Here is a 27,522-nt window from a genome sequence, read left to right as displayed (position 1 = left end):
TGCTCTCCCTCCACTCCCTGGTATTATCCTTATTCCTTACCTCTTTCCTCTCCTCTGGCACCATCACATTCTCATCTCATCCACCCCCTGGCATCATCACTTTCCTTCTCACCCATCCTCCCTGGAATAATCATCTCCCCTTACCTTCCTTCTCGCTCCACCCCACTGGCATCATCACCTTCCCTCTCCCCTCACACCTTGTGGCACATTCAGCTGTCCCTTCTCTCACCTGTTTCCTGGAACCGGAACAGTCTTGTAAGCAGCGCTTTACCTGGTGTTCATGCTTTTTCTACTCTGCCAACTTCCCCTCTGCAGTCGGAACTGCAGGGGCCCAGCAAGTCTCACAAGACTACAGATCCCCGTGCAGTTGCAGAGGGGAAAGCGGAAACAACAGCTAAGCGCTGCTCTCAGGCTCCCCCTGCTGGTGAGAGGACATGCTGCAAGCCAGGAAGGAAAGAAAATGAAGAGTAAGACCACAGCTGTGCCTCAACTCCCTTCCATCAGGCTTTTTTTTTCGCAGCGCACCTGCACTGCAGTCACGGCACACCAGTTGGGTAATACTGATGTAAAAGATAAGGAAGCTGAGAGCTACATACCATAAGTGAATGAATTACACCTGTTCAGAAATGCGCTGGAGATAGTTATAAAATTCTATATTATGCTATAGATTTCACCTTCTCCACAGATACATCCCCAAAACATGGACCCAAGATACGTTTACATCATGTTGCTTTTAGGGTAACCTGTCCTGCATACCTGTTGATGACTATACAATCCCTTCTTTCTAACAAACCTTTTTTTTTCCCCTCTCCTGCATGTCTAACACACACTAGTTAGTGCTGAGTTCTCTCAATTTTATTTTTCAGGTTTACCAGTATCTGTTACTTCAGAAGGACTGGAAATAACTTATGCCACCAATTATTTTGGACCCTTCCTCCTCACTAATCTTCTTTTGGGTAAGAGAAAAACTGCCTTTGTTCCCTTGGGTCCATCTTGTCTGATCTTCTAAGATGCTGCCCGCATAGCCCAATTAGCTGTGTAGCCTTTGCCATTGTTCTATGAACCCATAGAACAATGGCCATCAATGCTCCATTTTGTGTCTCGTTAATATATGCTTCTGCTGCAAAATAACGACTTTCCTATCACATAAACTCATAACTATAGCAGCTGTGTTTATGGAACATACATGAACACAAAATCTGAAGTGAAGTCTCATGTCAGAGGTATCTCAGAGCTGAAACAAATCAGTTTATACTCACTGAAGGTTTTTTAGCCCTGCTGAAGGTTTTTGGCCTGTTAGGATGATTTACACTCTGGCTATTCCATCTCTGCATTTCACTTATTTTTCCACTTAACCCCTCCTAGACCTCTACAGGGTGATTCCTACATTTCTGAACCTTTTAATCGTCTTCTTATCTTCTCTTTTTATTTTCCTGTCTTCAGAGACCTTACTGGGTTCTTTATTGAAATTTGTTTCATGTGACACTAGACCTGCTTTCCTCAGTAATGTGCAGGTTCTCTTCATCATCATGTGGGGCAAATGTTGTGGACACCTGCCTTAGATGATGATTCCTTTCTAGGTCTACATGAGGTCCATTTTCAGGAAGCTGGTAAGCCGTAAAGTTATCTGGATAACTTCAGCTGTGCCACTGAATATACTCAGCTGACGTTTACCCAGATAACTTTAAAGCTAACTGGCTATATGCTCAATATAACAAGAGAAAAAAAAAACACAAAAAAACCTTGCAGTTAAGCAGGCTCAATTTCCATCCCCAAAATAAATAAAGCAAGTTGCAGGCCATAGTGGCCCGTGGCACCCCCTCCCCGGGTATTAAAATAAAAGCCCTGGCTCTAGACCCCCTTCTATTCCCTTATCACTTCCCTCAACTGCTACCCACCCCCCTCCACCTTACCGCCCAATCCAGAATCCCCCCAAAGCTCCAAGGCAGAACTGGGAAGCACTAGAGTCTTCCTGTGCTCGTGGCCGTTCAGCGCGACTCTGACAGAAATGCTGGAAGTGTAAACTACCAGCGTGTAGGTCAGTAGGGTGGGGGGCAGGAGAGGGCCCCTGGCCAGGCCATTTATTTTAATATCTATAGCCCACAATTTGTTTCAGTTATTTTGGAGAGTAGGAGGTGGAGGGAAATTGGGCACTATGCTCCTATAGTTTAAAAATGGTTTTGGGGGTGGGGAGGATTGGTCCTGCATGCCTGCTAGTTTTTTTGTTGTTTTTTAAACTTAACTGGCTATACGCAACATATAGCTAAGTAGGTTACAAAAGTTTCCAGGTAAAATTACTGGAATAACTTTACCAACGTATAGTCAGTGGGATGTAAACTTTTTGGATAATTTTGTCAAATTATTGAATATGGATCTCACTGTCCCAGTTTTTTTAAAAAAAGAACTTATTGTAGGGGATTGAGCCTGCTAATTTTTTTTTTTTTTTTTACTTAACTGGTTATATTCAGTAGATAACTGGTCAGGTTTAAAATTATCCAGGTAAAATGTGTCCTCCACCACGACCAGACTTAACCATCTAAGTTGAAGTCCCACCTCCAGAATGCCCCAGCATCATCTCTTTGTTTATCCGACTAACAGGGTCATTTATCATTTTGCTTAAGGTCCCTAATGCACGCAATAATGCTGTAACATGCGTGATAAATACCACACTGCAAAATGCGTATGCAAATTTAAAATTAATATTTGAGTAGGAGGAGTAAATGGAAATGAAGGTTGGTTAGCGTGGCATGTGATAGAGTAACACACAACAATGCAGCCTGCATTACCAGTTGAAAAGGTTTTTATTACAAATGCCAGTTTGGGAGAGGGGGGAGGGAAGGAGAGAAAGAGAGCCTCTGTAGAGGCCCACTTATAAGTGGACTATTTATACCACTGTAAGAGGGGGCAATATGAACTCGGGGTGAGGTTTGGGAGGTGGGGTAGGTTTTAGGGGGCAGTTTTACATACACAGTCAGAGGGACGTACAGCACAGTTGACAGTGAAGATTTGATGTCATTTGGAGTGATGAAAGGTAAAAGTAGAGTTGATTTGTACAATGTAATCTCTACCTAACTTGAGCTCTTCATCTAGCTTGTGCTCTCTACCTAGCTTGAGATTACTGTATACACGGATCACAAAAATCTCGAGTATTTACACCATGCTCAGCGTTTAAACCATCACCAGGCCAGTTTGTCCCTCTTCTTTACCCGATTCAATTTCTTGTTGCGTTACCGCCCAGCCAGCAAAAATGGTTGTGCCAATGCACTCTCCAGATCTTTCACCACAGAGGATGTACCCAACACCCCACGGCACATAATAGACCCTGTGAAGGGTTCTCAAATGGGATCACATCTCCTTGACCTCAGGAGATCTGGGCCAATCCAGAGCTCTTGCTACACTTCAGCAGTACTATTGGTGGCCTATTATAAGAAAGGTCACGCAGATCTACATAGAGTCCTGACCTACATGTGCTTGTCATAAACCTCCTGCAGGAAGACCGTGGGGACTCTTACAACTGCTTTCCATTCCGAGCGAGCCCTGGACTCATATCGGGACGGACTTTATAGTGGTTCTGCCTGTCTCCAATGGAAACAACACCATATGGGTCACCATCGACCGCTTTTCTAAAATGGTCCACTTTGTGGCTCTGCCCGGTGTTCCCTCGGCGCCACAGCTTGCCAAGCTGTTCATCCAACATGTGTTCCGGCTCCACGGGCTCCCCAAGCATATACTCTCAGACCGTGGAGTTCAATTCACCGCATGCTTCTGGAGATCACTCTGTAAAAAATTCGACATCTCCTCAGATTTTACCTCGGCTTATCATCCCCAAGCCAATGGGCAAACTGAGAGGGCTAATCCCTATCAATTAAAAAGCAGAATGAAAATACAAACAGAAAACAAACTTTGAAATGTTTGTATGCTAATCCCAGAAGTCTAAGAAGTAAGATGGAGAATTAGAATGTATAGCAGTGAACGATTATACCAACCAAACTCCACTTAGAATCACCTCTTATAGAATAATTTCACCATAATCTTTATGCATGTAAATTCAAATTTCCTAGTCTCCCATACTGGGTTGACCACTAGTTTAGTATCTTTATTTCAATTGTTTATTCAAACATATGCACAAAACATTTTTTGAGAAGGAAGGGAAAGTTTCATACTTAATGCTCGTTTACCCCAATTACTGGGTGATGCATTTGTGTTGTAATCATTAACAATCCACCTCCAACCACATTTTTTCATTTTTTTTGTGTGTATTGTGTGAAAAATGTTTCTTTAAAAGTATTATTCTCAAAGCCACTTCAATCTTGTGTCTCTAAAATTTTATCTCTAAAGCAACCACTTCTAATGTCCCAATTTGAACTATGAAGTAAGCATTCAACCAACTTATCTGTTTAAAAATGATAGCCCAACGTGGCCGCGTTTCAGATCACAATGGATCTTTGCTCAGGGAGTGTTCACTCCTTCAAAATGTCAGTGTTTCAGTGCATCAATATTCAACGGAACTTTCTCCTAGACCGTCGGCTTATCCTCAATCTGTTCAACGTCTTCAAGTTGGCCTCCCAACAATAGTGGCAATAGTGATCATAATATGATCAAATTTGAATTAATGACTGGAAGGGGGACAATAAGCAAATCCATGGCTCTCGTGCTAAACTTTCAAAAGGGAAACTTTGATAAAATGAAAAAAATAGTTAGAAATAAAACTGAAAGGAGCAGCTACAAAGGTAAAAAGTGTGCAATAGGCATGGTCATTGTTAAAAAAATACCATCCTAGAAGCACAGTCCAGATGTATTCCACACATTAAGAAAGGTGGAAGAAAGGCAAAACGATTACCGGCATGGTTAAAAGGTGAGATGAAAGAAGCTATTTTAGCGAAAAGATCTTCATTCAAAAATTGGAAGAAGGATCCAACAGAAGAAAATAGGATAATGATAAGCATTGGAAAGTTAAATTAAGACATTGATAAGACAGGCTAAGAGAGAATTTGAAAAGAAGTTGGCCCTAGAGGCAAAAACTCACAGTAAAAACTTTTTAAAATATATCCGAAGCAGAAAGCCTGTGAGGGAGTCAGTTGGACTGTTAGATGATCGAGGGGTTAAAGGGCAATTAGAGAAGATAAGGCCATCGCGGAAAGATTAAATGATTTTTTTGCTTCAGTGTTTACTGAAGAGGATGTTGGAGAGATACCCGTATCAGAGAAGGTTTTCATGGGTAATGATTCAGATGGACTGAACCAAATAACGGTGAACCTAGAAGATGTCATAGGCCTGATTGACAAACTGAAGAGTAGTAAAATCACCTGGACTAGATGGTATACACCCCAGGGTTCTGAAGGAACTCAAAAATGAAATTTCAGATCTATTAGTAAAAATTTGTAACCTATCATTAAAATCATCCATTGTACCTGAAAACTGGAGGGTGGCTAATGTAACCCCCATATTTAAAAAGGGTTCCAGGGGAGATCCGGGAAACTACAGACCGGTCAGCCTGACTTCAGTGCCAGGAAAAATAGTGGAAAGTGTTCTAAACATCAAAATCACAGAACATATAGAAAGACATGGTTTAATGGAACAAAGTCAACATGGCTTTACCCAAGGCAAGTCTTGCCTCACAAATCTGCTTCACTTTTTTGAAGGAGTTAATAAACATGTAGATAAAGGTGAACCGGTAGATGTAGTATATTTGGATTTTCAGAAGGCGTTTGACAAAGTTCTTCATGAGAGGCTTCTAGGAAAAGTAAAAAGTCATAGGATAGGTGGTGATGTCCTTTTGTGGATTACAAACTGGCTAAAAGACAGGAAACAGAGAGTAGGATTAAATGGACAATTTTCTCATTGGAAGGGAGTGGGCAGTGGAGTGCCTCAGGGATCTGTATTGGGACCCGTACTTTTCAATATATTTATAAATGATCTGGAAAGAAATACGACAAGTAAGGTAATCAAATTTGCAGATGATACAAAATTGTTCAGAGTAGTTAAATCACAAGCAGATTGTGATAAATTGCAGGAAGACCTTCTGAGACTGGAAAATTGGGCATTCAAATGGCAGATGAAATTTAATGTGGATAAGTGCAAGGTGATGAATATAGGGAAAAATAATCCCTGCTATAGTTACACAATGTCAGGTTCCATATTAGGAGCTACCACCCAAGAAAGAGATCTAGGCATCATTGTGGATAACACATTGAAATCATCGGTTCAGTGTGCTGCGGCAGTCAAAAAAGCAAACAGAATGTTGGGAATTATTAGAAAGGGAATGGTGAATAAAACGGAAAATGTCATAATGCTCTGTATTGCTCCATGGTGAGACCGCACCTTGAATACTGTGTATAATTCTGTTCGCCGCATCTCAAAAAAGATATAGTTGCGATGGAGAAGGTACAGAGAAGGGCGACCAAAATGATAAAGGGAATGGAACAGCTCCCCTATGAGGAAAGATTAAAGAGGTTAGGATTTTTCAGCTTGGAGAAGAGATGGCTGAGGGGGTATATGATAGAGGTGTTTAAAATCATGAAAGATCTAGAATGGGTTAATGTGAATCAGTTATTTACTCTTTCAAATAATAGAAAGACTAGGGGGCACTCCATGAAGTTAGCATGTGGCACATTTAAAACTAATCGGAAAAAGTTCTTTTTTCACTCAATGCACAATTAAACTCTGGAATTTGTTGCCAGAGGATGTGGTTAGTGTAATTAGTATTGCTGTGTTTAAAAAAGGATTGGTAAGTTCTTGGAGGAGAAGTCCATTACCTGATATTAATTAAGTTGACTTAGAAAATAGCTACTGCTATTACTAGCAATAGTAGCATGGTATAGTCTTCGTTTTTGCGTACTTGCCAGGTTCTTATGGCCTGGGTTGGCCACTGTTGGAAACAGGATGCTGGGCTTGATGGACCCTTGATCTGACCCAGTATGGCATGTTTTTAAGTTCTTAATAAGACTTTGAAGCAGTTCTTGCGGGCCTACGTGAGTCTACGGCAGGACGATTGGGCCAACCTCCTCCCTTGGGCTGAATTCGCACTGAACTCTCATCAGTCCGCCTCCCCTGGCTCATCTCCTTTTCAGGTGCTCTATAGACGCCAGCCTTTGCCACCATTACCGACCCCACTGTCCATACCCTCGCCAGCAGCGTAGTCCATGGCTCAAGACTTGCACCAACTATGGCACAATGCTCAACAGCTGCTCATGCAGGCTGCCCAAATATCGATGAAGTCCTTTGATGCCCTGTCATCGTGAAGCACCCCAGTTCCAACTTGGTGATAAGTTTGGCTCAGCACCAGGTTTATCCGACTCAAGCTGCCTTCTGCTCGCTTCGCTCCCAGATACATTGGGCCCTTCGCTGTGCTCCGCCGACTGGGTCCAATTACTTATAGACTTCAGCTGCCTTCCTCACTCAAGATATACAACGCTTTCCACGTTTCTGTACGAAACCTTTTAGTGCTGTCCAGTTTCTCTAAAAAGTCACCGGAACCTCAACCACTGTCCTCGGAGGTGGACATCACTTATCAAGTCCAAGACGTCCTAGACAATAGAAAACGTGGTAAAAAATGGGACTACCTGCTTTTGTGGGAGGGTTTTTGCCCTGAGGAAAACAGTTGGGAACCTGCCGCCAATATCCTGGACAAAGACCTCATCCGGCAGTTCCATGCCACACATCCTTGCAAACCCAAATCCCTGGGGGGGGCCTTAAGAGGAGGGGTATTGTTATGATCGTTGGTCACAGACGGCTGCGACTGTGTCTACTCACATCCTGTACTGTTCTGCTTCCCTCTCTGGGCCTACTTGCAGTAGTTGCCGGCCTCTACCGCCATACATCACAAGGTTCCTTGTGGCGGCTGGGACGCTGCCACAATCCACACCAACTCTGGGCCTTCCTAGGCGCGTGCGTGTGCCACTGGGCTCTCTTTTAAAGATCCTATGGCGGGAACCTCAGGGGCGTCCCTGACTGATGATATCACTTGGACAGGGTTCTTAAGCACCGTCTTCGCCCCTTGCTAGCTGACTTGGCAATGAGTTCCATCACTACTCTACGAGCTTCTGTCTCTCCGGACCTGTGGTGTCTATTTTAACTCCTCGGACTCTGGACCCTGGCTCAGGTACCCGCTCCTCGGGGGCCTGTGTGCGCTCACTGGAGACTCGGTCTAGCCTGTGCCTCCCAGGAGTTCTACTGCCGGCTTCCCCGCTCCTCGGGGTTGCCTCCGACACGTCTTCACCACTTGGGACTTATACTCCAAAGACAACCTGTTCTTCCCCACTCCTTGGGGCATTGCCTACGTCCTACTCCAGAGATTGTCTGTGCTTCCCCGCTCCTCGGGGCAGTGTTATAAATCTGCTGCTCGGAGTTAGCAATCTGTTATCGAGCTCCTCCTGTAGAGGGAGGAGTTATCAAACTGTTATGGATCTCCTCCTGGAGAGGGAGGAGTTAGCAATCTGTTATCAATCTCTTGCTACGAGGAGTAGCAATCTGTAGAAACTGCTCCCCAGGGGGCAGAGTTAGAATCTGTAATTAATCATCCCGCCAAGGGGAGGAGTTGGCAATCAATTATAAGTCCGCCAGGGAGTTAGCAATCTGTTATGGATCACCCTGCCAAGGGGAAGAGCTAACAATTGTAATATTCCGTAGGCGGAGTTACTGATCTGTGGTGGGTTGGCTTCCCACAGAGTGGCAGTCTGTATAATACCGCTCTAGTAGTGTAAGGAATGAACACTTAAGGTAAATTGGTGAATCCCTGGGCCGATGGCAGTTGACAGCGCCCCCAGGAGGATATCCTGAGAGGGACCACCGGCTAGGCTGGAGTATGGAGACAAACAAAGATAGTTCTTTATTAGACAGGAAGTAGAACCACCAGAGGTGGCAGTAGTGAGCTGGTGTGCCTGGCAGGGCTGAAGTCCCTCAGATACTGGAATTGCGATCTCTGGGTTGCTGAGCTGTAGAGAGAGACTATAGGTAGTGATTAGCCAGGGTATGCTGGATACATAACCAGCAGTAGATGATACACTCACAATTGTAGATGTCTGTAATGGCTTCTATGCAACAGAGAGTCTTCAGTATATTCAGGAACAGGAGCCGTAGGCGAGTACTGGTTCCTATATGCAGTCTGGAATGAGAACTCACAATATCTGTGTATGGGATGGCTTCAGGAATTGAAGAGAGTCTTTGGAGGGTTTTAGGAACATAGGCCTTCATGGAGCAAGTACCGGTTCCTATCTGCAATCTATAATAGTAATTCACAAGATATAGGTATATGATAGCTTCAGATATAGAAGAGAGTTGAAAAGGGATTTAGGAACATGGGCCCTCATGGAGTGAGTACCGGTTCCTATCTGCAATCTGCAATAATGACTCACGATCTCCGTACCTGCGATAACGTCTTAGACAGAAGGGAGTCTTCGGAGATTAGGAACATAGGCCCTAGTGGAGCACGTACCGATTCCTATCTGTAATAGAACTCACAGTTTCACGTCTGTGATCACTTCCAATAGTGAATCTTCTGAGCATTCAGGGACGTAGGCCCTCGAGGAGCGAGTACCGGGTCCCATCTTAGCAATCTGAAATTAAGAAGAGAGAGCGGGGCCCCCGAGGAGCGGGTACCCCTAGGTAAGTTTGTGGAGGCAGAGCAGCGGAGAAAGAATTCCCCTTGCTAACTCGATTCGTAGTTGCAAGCAAAGACCTTTTAAGGTGAAAGTGGATGACGTCACTACGGAGGGACGCCCCCGAGGTTCGCGCCCTTGCTGGTACAAACTCTGGAGTGTGCGCGCGTGCCCTTACGTCATCAGGAACATGGTGGATCCGCAGCGTCAGGCCAGCCCAGGGATTCCACGGAGAAGCGGCGAGGAGAAGTCGCGGCAGCATCTGTCCTTCAGACCCGAAGGGAGTCACCACTAAGGTGGAGAGGGTGGAGCGAGGGTGAGAACAGGCACGAACGCAACAGGCAGTGCCTGCGTTCTAATCCGGGGACTGTCTGTGCTTCCCCGCTCCTCGGGGCAGTGCCTACGTTCTACTCCGGAGACTGCCTGTGCTTCCCCACTCCTCGGAGTAGTGCTTACATTCCACACCAATGATTACCGGTATTATCCCAGGACAAGCAGGATGATAGTCCTCACATATGGGTGACGTTACTGGACGGACCCTATCACGGAAAACTTTCTGTCAAAGTTTCTAGAAACTTTTGACTGGTACACTGAGCCCACTGAGCATGCCCAGCATGCCATGACCCCTCGAGCCACTCAGACTTTGTTTTTCCGCGCTGCGGTTAGCATTGTGGTGAAGGAGCCCTGTGTGATAGTTTCCACATAGTTTTTCCTCAGAGAAAAGTTAAAATATTTCTCAAATTCAACCCCTTCATAGGGGATCTCCCTTTCACCACTGATCGGTGAGTACTCTTTTTTTTTTTTTCCCGGTTGATACCGTTTAACAAAATTTTTCTGTCAGAAGGTTGTCGACGGCTGTCCGGCCTTCAAAATGGCAAAGGGTTTTAAAAAATGCCCGAATTGCCCTCGCACTATGTCCATCACCGATCCGCATGTCGAGTGTGTTTTGTGCTTGGGCGAGGTTCATAATGTATCCACCTGTCCACAGTGTGATGAAATGACAGCTAAAGGTAGACGGGCCCTTTCAAGAGAAGATGGAACATTTCTTCAATATTCAATTAATGCCATCGACTTCGACATCGACTCAGTCATCTCCGGCTGGAGCAGCTAAAAAGTTAGTCATTTGAAAATGTTGTCCGGCGGAACCGGTGACCGATTATCACCGACGCCATCTCAGTCATCCATAAAATCTACATCGGTGCTTGAGAAAAAGAGCACCGAGCAGTGCCAGAAACATTGCCATCGTCATCGACGGGACCCCGATGTCGGATCGATTCCCGGAATGCCCTTGATGCCCGTCGAGCCATCACTGAAGAGGTCTTGAGTGGAAGAGCCATCGATACCCTCGATGCCTCTCACTCCAAGGCGATCCCCACTGGTAACAGTGCCGGGTACCGTGCCACCACAGGGATCTGTGGAAGAGCCAGTTCCGCCTTCTCTGCCACCCCCTATAGCTGCTCTGACCTCACCAGCTGTAAGGGAGGAACTGGACAGTTTCATCCGCCAGGCAGTAAAAGACTCTCTGCGAGACCTTCAGCCATCGATGCCGATGCCTGCACTGACACCGATACCATCACCAGCACCGATGCCCACACCGATGCTGACACTGGACCTTTCACTCTTCGCACCGATATTCGCTAAGCTCGATGCCCTCATCGGTGCTCTCCCGATGCAACCATCTCCATTGGGAGCGAAGACTCTGATTCCCAACAGGGAAGATGATGCCTCGGGGGCTTCACTGATGCCTGACCCTATACCAGGACCAGTTCCCCGACCTCAGCAGGGCAGAGGATTCTACTCCCGCTATTTTCTCATTCCAAAGAAAACAGGAGGGCTATGTCCCATCTTAGACCTCTGAAATCTCAACAAATTTCTAAGAAAAGAAAAATTCAGGATGGTTTCCTTAGGCACCATGCTTCCACTTCTTCAAGCAGGAGATTGGCTCTGTTCTTTGGATCTTCAAGATGCTTACGCTCACATTCCAATATTCCCTCCTCATTGCAAGTTCCTGCGCTTCCTGGTGGGTCATCAACACTTTCAATACCGGGTTCTGCCATTCAGACTTGCCTCGGCACCCCGAGTATTCACAAAGTGCCTAGCGGTGGCAACGGCCCATTTACGCAAGGAAAGCATACATCACGGAAAACTTTCTGTCAAAGTTTCTAGAAACTTTTGACTGGCACACTGAGCCCACTGAGCATGCCCAGCATGCCATGATCCCTCAAGCCACAGGGGTCTCCCTTCAGTCTCATTTGTAGCAATAAGCGTTAGCAAAAATAAAATAATAAAACGTTTCAGACCCAACTCTGCGGGCTGGCGGGTGGGTTTCGTGAGGACTACATCCTGCTGTCCTGGGATAACACCTATTACAGGTAAGCAATTTTGCTTTATCCCAGGACAAGCAGGATGATAGTCCTCACATATGGCTGATTAGCAAGCTACAGGCTGAGTCATATTTGCATTGGACCAACAGCGTACAACTTGTGCAACAGGCACAACAACTGGTGTACTGTTGGAAAAATGAGGCAGCCTGAAATCTCAATAGGTTGGAAATGGAAGGAGTTAGGACTATACTGGAAATAAGTTCATTAAGACAGGTTGTCCAAAGGCTGAATCTTGTTGTCCTTCCTTGTCCAAGCAGTAATGGGCTGCAAATGTGTGAAGAGAGCTCCATGTTGCAGCTTTGCAGATGTCAGCAATCGGTACGGAACGATAGTGTGCTACTGAGGTAGCCATTGCTCTAACTGAGTGCGCCTTTACTCATCCTTGGAGAGAAAGGCCTGCTTTCTCATAGCAGAAAGCTATACAATTTGCTATCCAGTTAGAGAGTGTTTGTTTGCCCACTGCTTTACCCGGTTTGTTTTTATCAAAAGAAACAAAGAGCTGGGTGGAGTCCCTATAGACGTTAGTGTGTTCTAGATAATATGCTAGCGCCCGTTTACAGTCTAAGGTGTGTAAAACTCTTTCGCCCTGGTGCGAGTGAGGTCTGGGAAAGAATGTGGGCAAATTTATAGACTGATTCAAGTGGAAGTCAGTAACTACCTTGGGAAAGAATTTAGGGTGAGTAAGGAGTACCACTCGGTCATGTAGCAATCTGGTTAGGGTGAGTATGTTACAAGTGCTTGTAACTCACTAACTCTTCTAGCAGATGTAATATCTACTAGGAAGAGTACTTTCCATGTAAGAAATTTAACATCGCAGGAATCCATGGGCTCAAAGGGAGAACGCATGAGCCTTGTTAGGACTACATTAAGATCCCATTCTGTGACTGGTGGCCATAACGGGGGTTTAAGCTGAATTAAACCTCTCATAAATCTACTGACAAAGGGTTGTGCTGATATCGGTGCATCCCCTACTCCTTTATGGTAAGCTGAGATAGCACTCAAGTGCACCCTTATGGACGAAGTCTGGAGACCAGAGTCTGAAAGTTGCCAGAGCATCTGAGCTGAATCACAAAGTGGACAGATTCTGCTCCCTGCACACACAGAGAAAACAGTTGCAGGATGTAGTCCTCACAAAACCCACCCCGTGGAGTTGGGTCCGAAATCTTTTATTATTTTATTTTTTGCTAATGCTTATTGCTACAAACGAGACTGAAGGGAGACCCCTGTGGCTCGAGGGATCATGGCATGCTGGGCATGCTCAGTGGGCTCAGTGTGCCAGTCAAAAGTTTCTAGAAACTTTGACAGAAAGTTTTCCATGATAGGGCTCCGTCCAGTGACGTCACCCATATGTGAGGACTACATCCTGCTTTCCTGGGATAACACCTATTACAGGTAAGCAATTTTGATTTTCCCGCTCCTCAGGGCTACTACGTCAACACTTGGAGACCTGACTCGGGCTTCCCATCTATGCGGGGTATCCAACATCATCACATCAGTACCTCCTTCGCTACGCAGCTCTGCCCCCCCCCCCCCCCCCCCCGCCCGGGGCTGTCTCTGCAATACCTCCTGTGCTCCCTGCTCACGCTTCCTGCTCCTCGGCTTGCCTAGTGCTACCCTCTTGGCGGCTTTGCCCAGGTACTGCTTCCAGCCTACCAGATTTCTGTGGGATCTTTCATCACTGTGTTCCTCACCCTGCTCCTCAGAACCATCCCACAGACTCTCTCCCAGAGCTCCTGCTACCAGACCTCGCCTCCCGGCAGTATGGACCTGGGGGCTCCTCCCCACAGGTGGTAACAACTCCCACCTCGGGCCAAGGGCCCACGCAAACCCACAAATCATAACACCCTGATTGTCTTCCAAAAGATGATGAATAAGATTTTCCAGGATTTTCTCTATATCTGTATTGTTGTGTATCTCAATGACATCCTCATTTTTTCCAAGGATCTCAATTCCCATCGCTGTGATGTATATATGGTTCTCCAGCGACTGTGAGACAATAATTTATATGCAAACCTGGAGAAGGGCCTATTCAAAAAAGTCTCCTCTTCCTGAGATATATTGTATCCAGAAGAGGCTTCCATATGGACCCAGACAAGGTCAAGAGTATCCAGGAATGGCCCCTAACTGATAGGCTCCAGGTCCTGCAAAGATCATCATATTGCTAAGTATTCTGTTTGCCACACCTCTCATTGCCCTCATCCGCAAGGGAGCTAACACAAAGGTTTGGCATCCCAAAACCATAGCAGCCTTTCAAGAATTAAAGGATGGGGGTCACCTGATGTGGTGAAGCCGAGCGGACATTTTAGCTCGGTCTCCAGGCTCCATCCTCCCAAAACATTGGAAAATCTCTAGCATTCTGACTGAAGTTACCCCCCTTTTTGCATTAATGGCTAGACCATATGTCTATAGACAAATTTATGCAAAAATTGACTATTAGCATGCCCTTGAAAGGGGGGAAAAAGAGAGAAAGAAAAGATCAAGGACATTCCAAGACAGCCGCAAGCAATAGGCAGACGCCACCAGCCACAGAGCGCACAGAGGCGAACATGGACCTATCAACATGGGTTAACTAATGCTGTGGTCAGTGTCCTAGATGTCTGATTCAACGAACCTTTCTCAGAATTTCTAGAGCTCAAAAACGCCATCGTGGAACTACACCCCCGAATGGAAAATGCGGAAGGCTGCATAGCTTGCTTAGAAGATGAAAATTTAACGCTTGCACGGAAATTTGCTGCACTGGAAAAAGTCTCAAGTAATCAAGAAGACAAAATTGATGATTTAGAAAACAGGTTGAGGTGCAGTAATATCTGAATCATAGGTATCCCCGAATCTGTGGAAGATAAGAATCTGGAAGGCTTCCTAGAGAAATGGTTAACGGAGGCCCTGAAGCTGCCGGAGCTGGCGAGAGTGCTCCAAATAGAAAGAGCTCATAGACTGGGAGGGAAAAAAGATGGAGAAAACCGGCTCCGCATTATTATTGCGAAAGTGCTAAACTGGTGTCATAAGCAACAGATAATGCAAGCCTTCTGCTCTATGCAGCGACTCACATACCAGTCTGCAAATGTTTGGATATTTCAGGATTTCTCCTCCCAGCTGGTGCAGAGGCGTAAACATTTCAGCCCTATTTGCACGGAATTACATAAAAGAATTATCTGCTTTCAATTGCAATACCCCACAAAATTGCATGAGGGCATGAGGGCAAAAATGTTGTCTTCTCGGAAGTGGACAAGGCACAATCCTTCCTAGCTGAGATAAAGTGAGGCGGGACGATTGCAGTCCGTTGCATTTTCTCGACCCAAAAAGCTTATTGCACTCAGGATGGAGACTCTTTGTTCTAAACTTGACTTTATTTTTAATTTGACTTTGTTACCTCTGTTGATATGTGCAACTGATAACATTTTTTTCCATTTTATGTGTTGTGAGCTGCTACACCCAATATGGCAGATATGTCGGTTGGCGTCCACAGGAAAAGTTTATGATGTGCGGATCATTGAACTGCTAAGCACTTTGCATTCCTACAATTCTCTACAATGCATTTGTGGAACAGACACATTACAGCATTGTTATGCGCCGTCCACGGCAGACCTGTGGCACGGCCCCCTCACCTCTCTTCAACGATGCCAGTGCCTGGTCCCTCCTCTATGGCGGTGGTGGGCCGCCGGCTCCGTCTTCGGGCCACCCTTGATGCCTCTGGTTCAGCTACAGATCCTGGTGTTTCCAGTCCAGCTACCGCTCCGAATGTTCAGCTCCGAGTCTCTCCGCGTTGCCCGTGGAGAGATGCCGCCATTCCCTGCCGCACCACTCCCTAGGCACGTGCGCGCTTCACTGCTTCTTAAGAAGGGCCCGCAGCGGGAACCAGGCTGCAGCCCCGGATGATGCCATCAGTGGAGCACCGGTATATAAGCCCGGGCTCCGCTCCATAGCTTTGCCTTTGCAACAGGTCTCCTCACTGGTCAAGTATTCGTTGCCTCCTGAGGGTTCTTCCCTCATTCCAGTGTTTCTGTTCCTCGAGTGTTCCTTATTCCTGGTTTCCTGGTTCCTGTGCTTCTACTATTTGATCTCTCTTGGATTGACTTCACGGACTTTGACTCTGCTTCGCCTGACCACTTCGTTGCCTCTCCAGCCCGGACCTCTGCTTTGCCTGACCATGTCGTTGCCTCTCCAGACCCAGACCTCTGCATTGCCTGACTACTCTGTTGCCTCTCTCCAGACCTCTACGTTGCCTGACTACTCCGTTGCCTCTCTCCAGACCCAGACTTCTGCTTTGCCTGACTACTCCGTAGCCTCTCTCCAGACCCAGACCTCTGCATTGCCTAACCACTCCGTTGCCTCTCTCCAGTCCCAGATCTCTGCATTGTCTGACTACTCCGTTGCCTCTCTCCAGTTCCGGATCTCAGCATCGCCTGACTACGTTCGCTTGTCTCCTCACTTGGACTTCAGCCTTGCTTGCCACTGCTTCCAGGATGCTGCCAGCCTTAACTCAAGCTTGCCTCGTGACGCCACTTCAGTCCTTGTCCTAGACCTGGCCTATTCAGGCTTTGGCTTGCTCTTGCTCATGCGCCTCTTGTCAGACTGTGTTCCTTTGGTGCCCGGGTCTCTGGGACTCTACGTTGTCCAGTACAGACTGTACCTATCCCCTGTTGCTGTCTCTGGGCTGTCTCCAACTCTTTAATCTATGACAAATTACAGAGGACCACCTAAGTCCAGCCGGCCCTGGCATCTAAAGGCTCAACCCGCGGGGAACGTGGGCTGGTATTGGTGAAGCACCAGCCACCCTCCGTCCGACAGCCCACTCTGCCTGCCGATGGTGGGGTCCCGTAGGATCTTTCCTATGGGTTGCGTCAACCCCACCTAGGCTCAAGGGTCCACCTCCGGCACAACAGGTTGAAAAGGCCATGGACTTGGCGGAGCTGCATGCCCTCCAGGCCATTCCTGGCCTGGCCTCTAAGGTACAAGAACAGCAGCAATTTCTCGAGGCATTGGCCTCCTCCCTTGAGCATCTCCATGCCACCCAGCTATCTACATTTCTAATAATCAAATCACCAACTATGATGGCCAACCTAACCCTTCCCTCCTGGGTTTCTGCATAGCATGTTTCAATATAAACACAAGTCTAATTACCTGAAAGAACTTTTACAGAATAGGGGTTTCAGTTACAAGCAGACATAAACAAACAAGTCCAGTTTGCATTACTCACAGAGGTCCAGTCCAGGTTCTGAATTTCCAGGGAATCAGTTCCTTTGCTTCAACATACATACATAAGAGCATGCCATACTGGGTCAGACTAAGGGTCCAACAAGCCCAGCATCCTGTTTCCAACAGTGGCCAATCCAGGCCATAAGAACCTGGTAATTACCCAAAAACTAAGTCTATTCCATGTTACCGTTGCTAATAATAGCGGTGGTTATTATCTAATTCAACTTAATTAATAGCAGATAATGGACTTCTCCTCCAAGAACTTATCCAATCCTTTTTTAAACACAGCTATACTAACTGCACTAACCACATCTTCTGGCAACAAATTCCAGAGTTTAATTGTGCATTGAGTGAAAAAGAAGTTTCTTCGATTAGTTTTAAATGTGCTACATGCTAACTTCATGGAGTGCCCCCTAGTCTTTCTATTATCCGAAAGAGTAAAAAACCGATTCACATCTACCCGTTCTAGACCTCTCATGATTTTAAACACTTCTATCATATCCCCTCTCAGCCATCTCTTCTCCAAGCTAAAAAGTCCTAACCTCTTTAGTCTTTTCTCATAGGGGAGCTGTTCCATTCCCTTTATCATTTTGGTAGCCCTTCTCTGTACCTTCTCCATCGCAATTATATCATTTTTGAGATGCGGCGAATTGTACACAGTATTCAAGGTGCGGTCTCACCATGGAGCAATACAGAAGCATTATGACATTTTCCATTTTATTCACCATTCCCTTTCTAATAATTCCCAACATTCTGTTTGCTTTTTTGACTGCCGTAGCACACTGAACCGACGATTTCAATGTATTATCCACTATGACGCCTAGATCTCTAATATGGAACCTAATATTGTGTAACTATAGCATGGGTTATTTTTCCCTATATGCAACACCTTGCACTTGTCCACATTAAATTTCATCTGCCATTTTGATGCCCAATTTTCCAGCCTCACAAGGTCTTCCTGCAATTTATCACAATCTTCTTGTGATTTAACAACTCTGAACAATTTTGTATCATCTGCAAATTTGATTACCTCACTTGTCGTATTTCTTTCCAGATCATTTATAAATATATTAAAAAGTAAGGGTCCCAATATAGATCCCTGAGGCACTCCACTGCCCACTCCCTTCCACTGAGAAAATTGTCCATTTAATCCTACTCTCTGTTTCCTGTCTTTTAGCCAGTTTGCAATCCACGAAAGGACATCGCCACCTATCCCATGACTTTTTACTTTTCCTAGAAGCCTCTCATGAGGAACTTTGTCAAATGCCTTCTGAAAATCCAAGTACACTACATATACCAGTTCACCTTTATCCACATGTTTATTAACTCCTTCAAAAAAGTGAAGATTTGTGAGGCAAGACTTGCCCTGGGTAAAGCCATGCTGACTTTGTTCTATTAAACCATGTCTTTCTATATGTTCTGTGATTTTGATGTTTAGAACACTTTCCATTATTTTTCCTGGCACTGAAGTCAGGCTAACCGGTCTATAGTTTCCCAGATCACCCCTGGAGCCATTTTTAAATATTGGGGTTACATTTGCTATCCATGAGTCTTCACAGATCTCCCACCAGATTCTCCTGCACAGTGCAATAGTCCATGAAATGCTGGGAACAAGGTGTTGTCTCCAGAGATCCTTCTTGAAAGCTGGGAGGACCAATCCAATTCCTCATGGGGTTGGGGAAAGCAGGATTGCAGGATTTAGCCTCAGATTCTATGCAAACCCTTCTGGTTTGCTCAACTTTAAACTTACCAAGACTACCCATTGGTTCAAAGAGAGCGCAACAGACTACTAGTTTGAGGCCAACTAGAGCATTTTTGCTCTTACAGAAATCATCTTTTGTTTCAGTTTCATGTTCACCCTCCTTTTTTATCTGAAAATGTAGAAGACCACATAGACGCTAGTGAAGGTGGTAGTATAGAAGTAATCATGATATCCGGGCGATCATTAGGTGGATGCTACAGCACAAGATGGCAGTGTTGCTCAGTCCCATTCTCAGTGTATCTCATTACAACCTGTAGTTGGAAGTCAGCATCCTGAAAATATTATTTTGCAAACTAAGAACCTGTGGAGATAGATTTTCAGCAGGCCAGTGAGTGGCCAAGTTATCTGGATAACTTTACCCGGGCGGATATTCAATGGCTAAGTCTGCTGCTGAATACACCCGACTGATGTTACCTGGGTCACATTTGGAGGGGCGTTTTCTGGCCGGACTTCCCAGGCTACCCTTTAGCCGGGTAGCACTGAATCCTAGCTCTTGCCAGTTAAAAGCTAACCATGCCCCCACTTGTCCTCCAACACCGCCTCTTTTTATCCAGCTAAACTTTGTGCGGGTAATGAGTTACCTACAAAAAATTTAGCTGGGAGTGGGAGGGAATTTTCAAATCTCATTTTTTTGCCTGGTCTGCTCCACAAGTTACCCCGGACAAAGGGTTTGAATATTGGCCTCAGTGCTAGTAGGAAGAGAATGCTGCTGTGACTGATTTCCGTTTGGATTACTAATTAGAAAACTAAGTTGAAGGGACCGTGAAAAGACAGGCTTTTGGACTGCATTGCCCTCACTCTCTGTTTCACACTTGCTCCTCTCACAGATTTGATGAAGCAGTCAGCCTCTGGTCGCATTGTGAATGTTTCCTCTCTCATGCACAAGAAGGGGAAAGTGAATTTCAAGCAGCTCAAGGGAGAAGACCTGCAAAACGCTACTAGAACCTTCACGTACAGCAGCAGCAAGCTCATGAACATCCTCTTCACCAATGAGTTGGCCGGAAGGCTTCAAGGCACAGGTCAGTACTGTTAATAAACCAGAATACACAGTCGTCATTGTATGTGTGCACGTATTTGCATGGGTGTGAATTTGCAAGTGAGACTGAATGTGGGGAATGGTTGGGTGCTAGGCAGTTAAAATTCAATGTAAAAAAAAAAAAATGCAGTCAGGCATTTGGGCTGAAGACATGAAAGGCAGCAGTACACTGGGGTGGGAAAGGTAAGGTACCAATGTGCCCCAACCGGGAGAGTGACCTTGATGAGGTCGTGTCTGATGATTTCAAGGTAGCAAAACAGTGTGATAAGGCAACGGCCAGAAGCCAGATGGATGTTGGGGTGCATAGGGAGAGGCATAACCAGCAGGAAAAATAAAGTAGCTGGTAATACCTACCTACAGGTCATTGATCAGACCACATCTAGACTATTATCTTCCATTCTGGAAGCTATAGTGCAGAGGTTACTCCAAAAACCATATGAGATGAGACTTCAGGTTCTAAATATGTAAACTCTAGAGGAGAGAAAGAGAAATACAAAGATTCAAATATCTCAGAGGCTTAAATAATACACAAGATGCAAACATTTTTTCAGAGGAAAAAATACTCGAGAATAAGAAGTTCCAAGGGGATGATCTCAGAAGCAACTTCAGAACATGTTTGGTTGGGTTTTTTTTCACAGAAAGGGTGGTAGATGCAGGGGTTGGTCACAGGAATAGTAATGGAATTCAAGAAAGCCTGGACTGAGCACAGAAGATCCGTAGGGTGAAGAAGTAAGGGGAAGAAACAGAGATCAATTTGAAATTAAACTTGGGTCCTCTACACGAGAGTGCACAGCAGCAGCACTGCCATTGAGCCACCAGGCTAGCGACTATGAAACATACTTAGAAGAAGGTACTAAGTAGGGATCATTGTTGTTTATGGATCCAACATCCCACATAGATCTAGCAGATACCCTTCAAATCTGGAATCAGCTTCATAAGCGGGCAATTTTCAAACTTCCTGCCTAGTTGCAAATTCATGCACTTGTGGAACCAGCTTGCACCTAATTTTCAAAAGGTAAATTATGAGCATTCTTTCTCTTTGAAAATTGCCATAGGTACAAAGAATGCAGAGTTAAGGGCCTGTTTTTTTTGTAGAATTTCAATGGAAAATAACGTGCGTAGATTTGAAAATACGGTCTATATGCGTTTATTTCTAATTCCACCCAAAATATGCCCTCAGGAATGTATCACCTAAATGCAGCAAAACATACGTATGTTGGAACAGTGTATGTACTTTTGACCACTTAACGGGGAGGTATTTTCAGAAAGCCAATTTACCTGGGTAAATGACTTAAAAAAATGCCCTCCAAATACCTAGATTTAGATTTACCTAAATTTTGCCATTGATACCTTGTTAATTTATAAGTACTAATTTACATGTATGGTGGTAAAGGCGGCACATAATGATGATGATGATGCCAAAGTCCGTCCCTTCAATCACTTGGGAATGTCAGATTCCCAGACATGTGCTAAATTTCTATTTGCAGATTAAGGAATCACTGGATAGGCATGTGTCGTAGGCTGGACTCCACATCAACCAGAATTGTGCATTTATGATGCAGAAATCCAAGGGCCAAAATACCATTTTGAAGAGGAAGAACTAGAAGTTACAAAACAGAAATGAAACTTGAGGGTCATCATCTCTTATAAAATTATAAAATCTAGGGATGTGCAGCCCCAAAATTTTCATTATGGTTTGATTTTTTTTATTTCAGGGTTTGTTTGTTTTTTTCATTTGGCAAGGGAACTGAATAAAAAACACAAAAAAAATTAAACAAGAAAAAAAACCAAAATTAAATCCCAAACTGATTTTAAAAAAATGGGCCTCTGGTCACCCTGGCTGGGCCTTCCCAGGCCCAGCACTGAGGTCTAGGCTCAAGTTGGGCCTGGTGGTAAGGCCTAGTTCAGGTACTGTAGCCATTACATAAGAATGGCACCAGCCACACTGGAGGAAGGTGCAGAAGTGATGTCACATCGACGCCATCTTCCAAGTGAATGGAACCATTTTTAAACATTGGGACCTGTGCAGGAGCAACCGGGCATCATTTCTGCCCTTTTACAAGCAGGATCTGGGAAAGGGGATAAAATGTAGGCTAGGGTAGGCGCTCCCCTACCCTGGCACTTTTACACAGGGAAAGGGCCCTGGCACCAGTAGATTTTTGGCCAGGAAGGCCCAGCAAGGGCAGCCAGAGTCCCACTTTGTTTTTTATTTTTTTTAATGCCGCGAATACGAAAACTTCCTGGACTGGCACTATGGCCTAGGCCTGAGCCGGGCCTGGCACTATAGCCTTGACCTAGGCATTATGCCTGTATATCAAAATGGCACCAGCCGCACTGGAGGAAAGTGCAGAAGTTATGTCACTTTGGCACCACCCTCTAAGCAGATGGCATGATTTTTAAAGTTATAACCATCATAATAAGCACTACCGGTCTCATTGACCTTCATTTCTTTACATCTAATCATAGGTCCAAGTTCCCAGTTGTTTGTTTGTTTGTTTATTTTTTATAATTTTCTTTGCAAGTAAAATTCACTTATTTTGTTTCATTTTATGGATTCATTTAAACTAAGTCTAATAAGGCAACTTCCATCAAATTATAGCCCCAAATTGTACAATTTGATGGAAGTTGCCTTAATGAAGAGGAAGACAAGAAGCACAAGGGACCACAGGAGCAGGAAGGAACACTGAAGACAGACAAGGAGGAGTCTAACCACAAAGACAAGAACTCAACACAAATCAGACAGCCAAATGGAAGCAGGAACAGGACACAGGAACTCAGGAACACACAGCTGGAGTCAGGAACCAGAAATATGCAGAGGCAAAGCATTACTCCGATGGAGTCGACCTATTGCTGAGGCACTGGAGGGATCTCTGCCTCAGCCCTTTATAGGGTTGAGATGATGATGTTGTTGGGGCTGCTTCTGAGGTCTTCCCATCACTGGCTCTTTAAAAGTGGTGCAGTCAGCGTGCATGTGCCCTAAGGGAAGCAGGGGCCCGCGGGCTCAGCGGAGTCCTGCTGCACAGGAAGAGAGCGGCCACCAGGAGCATTGTGGCATGGCCTCCTGCTGTGATCAGGGGAGGCGGCCCAACATCGGGGAAGCCCAGTTGGAGTCCAGGGCAGATGTGATGGGTGACTGCATCTCACCGGAGAGGCCAGCCGCGGCATCGGGTGGCAACATGGTCGGGACCAGGCTCAAGGTAAAGGCCCCAGGCCTGTCCCACGGTCTAAAGAACGGAACCCTTAGCTCCCAATTCTTTTTCCAAACCTGGAGCTCTTGTAATAATCTGGCTATCTCAGATGACAGGCTTCTCTGAGAAACTCTCAATTTCCACTTTCTTTATTGGCATCTCCTCTGCTTCAACTTTCTCTTTCAGTGTCAGAATATCCATCTTCCCTTCAGAATTGGCTTCCTGTAATAGGTCAAGGTTTACCAACTTTCTTTCAGCTGCTTTCATCTGAGTTGTAAAATGGTCTATAACACCCGTTTGTTACTTGCGTTTTACTGGCAATGCCACCAGCAGTCTGCTCAAAGCATCTTTCATTTCTATTAGGGGCTGTTCTTCTGCACTTTCCAGCTTGGACCTTAAGGCTTCCAAAGCTTTCTCTTTTCCTTCCATGGTATCTAAATGCGTATTCTCCAGAGCATCAAACTCTTTTGCAAGAGCTGATCTCTCAGCATCTTGGCTGATTTTTAAACTATGAGCAACAAAACTTGTGGAAGGATTAAATAACAAATGTCCACAAAGCATTCATAACTACTTTATTTTAAAAGATTGAAGAGATGTCAACATAAAGCCCAAAATTTGACAAGGGAAGAAGGTCCCCTGGCACGGTCATGCAATTTTCTATAATATTTTTTGTAAGTTCTCCTATTGTATTTATGCTTTGGTTGTTGATGACCAGGATTTGGAAAATTTCTTATTGGATTATGTATTTTATTTTTATATACCGACATTCAATCTCAACTGAGATATCACATTGGTTTACATTCAGGTACTGTAGGTATTTCTCTATCCCCCAAGGGCTTACAATCTAAGTTTTGTACCTGAGGCAATGGAGGGTAAAGTGACTTGCCCAAGGTCACAAGGTGTGACAGCTGGACTTGAACCCTGGTCTCCTGGTTCATAGCCTGATGCTCTAACCACTAGGCTATTCCCCCACCAAATAACTTTATTTATATTATTTAATTGATCTTTGTTTCCATACATTTCTTTACATTTCCATACATTTGTTTCCATACACAAATTGTTTTTGCTGTTTATAATTATTGAAATGTAATAAATAAATAATTTTTAAAAAATCAAAATATCTCCTGCTGTTTGCTGAAGGGAAGTTCAAAACTGTGGGGGTGATTAAAAAATTGACCCTCTTTCATCCTTTCCTTTCCATGCTTAGTGATAAAGTATAGTCTTGTGGCCTTGGCATGCATGTCTGTATACAAATGTCATTTATTGTATCAGGTTCTCGTACTCCTTAAAGAGTTAATAGCCTTTCCTCTCTGAAAGGGAAGAGTTCATGGCCCATTTACAAAACTGTGATGCAGTGTAAATATTAACTCAAGCAGGCAAAGTCCAGCCCTAACAGAAGAGCCAGAAACTATTAGACAAGGGGAAGCTCAAGGTCTTTCCTATCAAGATAAAACACAGGTAGACAGATTTGCACCGGAGCTTCTGTAAATTGCTGGGAAGGTCATCAAACCTGCAGGATTATGTAAGGGTAAGAGTCCCAGGGTACATGCAGGGCTAGCTGCAAAGATCCCAACTGCATAAAATTGAAATAAAAGAGCAATAGTTGTGACCTGACGATTTTATCCAGATTGCTATGCAAAGCTGGAAGAAAGGATCCATAAGTAATAAGGGCTAAATACAAATGTCTGTATCTAAAGTAGATGCAAATTGTTACTAGAAAATAGCAAAATACTACAGTAATAATCCCAGCCAAAAAACATCTTCCTACTTAGATGCTTTAATTAGTAGTGCAGGAGTAGACACATACATTACGTTATATTAAATGTTCAGTGTTTTGAATATCATGTCTGGACATCTAAAGTGAAACCATGCCTTCAGAATGCCCATGTATAGTCATACTGTATGTAAACTAATGTGAGTGAAATTTTAGCTCACATTTTCTTTACTCACACAGTAAAAATTAAGTTAACTGCTAATGCAGTAAGCCAATGGTGAATTAATGATGCATCAGGAGTTTAAAAAAAGCATGCTAACCCGAAAAAGAGCACAGGAGACCTATTTAGAGTGCATAAAATCTAATTTATGCACATAAAACATGTTTTCTGCACACAAATAGCATCTTCTGTGCATAAAAGAAGATTATGCGCACAAAATTACGGTAAGTATCAAACTAGCACGGGTACACTTTGTCACATGTATGCTGGTGCACGCCCAGATATGCGGCTATTTTATAACTCGTGCACATATTATAAAATAGACTGACCACGCACACATGTGTACACAATTTTAAGTGTGCATAAATCAGGTTTCTATCGCATAAGTCAGGGTATTTTAAAACTGGTGCATGTCCATGCCGTAACCAGTTTAACCAGTTCATCCACCAGTTTGCCCAGTGTTGAGCTAGGTCCTCCAAACCCCCTTGGTTTAATAGCCTGCACTCTCCCCAGTTACCCTAAACCCTCTCTGAAATGGCTTGTTTTTTTTAATTTTTTACAGTTACACCTCCTCCATAGCAGAAATAAAGTTATGAGGCAGAGGATCTCTTGGCCACATCCCAAAATGCCCATGCACATGCCCTGCCTAGAACACACCCACAGCACTCCCCTTTTTGAAATCAAGTGAGATTTGCGCACAGCAGGAGATATGCACGCATCTGGGCGGCTTTTAAAATTTGGTCAGTGTGCACAAGCCCGACTTGTGCGCATATCCCCTAGTTGATGTCTGGGCAAGAAGGGGCAAGGCGAGGGTTGGGCCGGGACAGCACCATTCCCGCCGAAGTGCTCACCGGCAATTGGCCGGCGCGCGGAATCTACTGCTGCTCCAGAGGAGCTGCAAGGTAAAAAATTAAAAAAAAAATCTAAGAAATAGGGGATGGGGTCGGGGAGGAGAGGGGAAGAGGGAGGAAGGTTAGGAAGTGAGGTAGGGAAGTTTCCTCCCAGTCCGCTCCTTAATTGGAGCGGACTGGGTTGGAACTGGGGGAGGCCTGATTGCGTCGCCATGCATATCTAGCAAAAATTCCCACATCAAACCATGTCCATCTAAATGTTTCGTGATTTTATTCTTTATAACAGTTTCCATGATTTTTCACTGTACTGAAGTCAGGCTTACTGGTCTATAGTTTCCTGGATCACCCCTGGATCCCTTTTTAAATATAGGAGTTACATTGGCTATCTTCCAGTCTTCAGGTACATCGGATGATTTTAATGATAGGTTACAAATTAATTGAAATAGGTCTGAAATTTCATTTTTTAGTTCTTTCAGAACCTTGGGGTGTATACCGTCTGGTCCAGGTGATTTGCTACTCTTTAGTTTGTCGATCAGTCCTACCACATCTTCCAGGTTCACTGTGATTTGGTTCAGTTGATCTGAATCATCACCCATGAAAACCTCCTCCAGAACGGTATGCCTCCAACATCCTCTTCAGGGGACACCAAAACAAAGAAATCGTTTAATCTTTCCGCAATGGCCTTATCTTCTATAAGTGCCCCTTAACCCCTTGATCATCCAACGGTCCAACTGACTCCCTCGCAGGCTTTCTGCTTCAGATATATTTTAAAAGTTTTTATTGTGAGTTTTTGCCTCTATGGCCAATTTCTTTTCAAATTCTCTCTTAGCCTGTCTTATCAATGTCTTACATTTAACTTGCCAATGCTTATGCTTTATCCTATTTTCTTCTGATGGCTCCTTCTTCCAATTTTTGAATGAAGATCTTTTGGCTAAAATAGCCTCTATCACTTCACCTTTTAACCATGCCGGTAATCGTTTTGCCTTCCTTCCACCTTTCTTAATGTGTGGAATACATCTGGACTGTGCTTCTAGGATGGTATTTTTTACCAATGTCCACACCTGTTGCACACTTTTTACCTTTGTAGCTGCACCTTTCAGTTTTTTTCAAAATTTGATTTCCTCTGCATTGGGTCACTATCAGGTCTATCTTCTGAGGGAGAGATAGCACACTACAGGTCTTTTCTACCCCATGATCCAGCCTTGAACACAGGGACACCCCAAATACACTGCAGCAAAGAGTACCAGGCTGTCACAGAGAATTCTCCAAAAATGGATTAAAAGAGTAAAAAGGAAGCAGAAAGGAAGCCCAGCCTGCAAGCTGATTTTGAGGGAAATTCCATTAACTCCTTGCTTCATTATGTTACAAAAATAAAAAGACAGGAGACAAAGAGCTCCAGCAAAAGGCAAACTAAAATCCACAACCAGTCAACTCAAATTCCAACTAAAAATCCACAAGAATTGATGGTACTTGAAGATGATATACAGCTAGGTCACACCATCTGCAGCTCCCACATGGGGGAGTAAAACCCAAACCTCTCTTCCCTATTACTACACTGAACCTCCCCAGTTAAAT

At 44.6% G+C, this 27,522-nt stretch overlaps 1 protein-coding gene across 2 annotated transcripts in view; it reads left to right on the top strand.

Moving 5' to 3' along the window:
* Window positions 1-27,522, top strand: part of LOC115087724 (retinol dehydrogenase 11-like) — a 101,002-nt gene that overhangs the window by 27,441 nt on the left and 46,039 nt on the right. For both annotated transcript variants that reach the window (XM_029595249.1, XM_029595240.1), the window contains exons 3-4: window positions 867-956; window positions 19,766-19,957. In XM_029595249.1, the coding sequence (XP_029451109.1) occupies window positions 867-956; window positions 19,766-19,957 (282 nt within the window). The remainder of the gene's footprint in view (window positions 1-866; window positions 957-19,765; window positions 19,958-27,522) is intronic.

The sequence above is a fragment of the Rhinatrema bivittatum genome, chromosome 1, assembly GCF_901001135.1.
Source record: "Rhinatrema bivittatum chromosome 1, aRhiBiv1.1, whole genome shotgun sequence".
NCBI lineage: Eukaryota > Metazoa > Chordata > Amphibia > Gymnophiona > Rhinatrematidae > Rhinatrema > Rhinatrema bivittatum.
The sequence above is the reverse complement of the archived record's forward strand: the minus strand, read 5'-3'. Positions and strand labels throughout refer to the sequence as shown.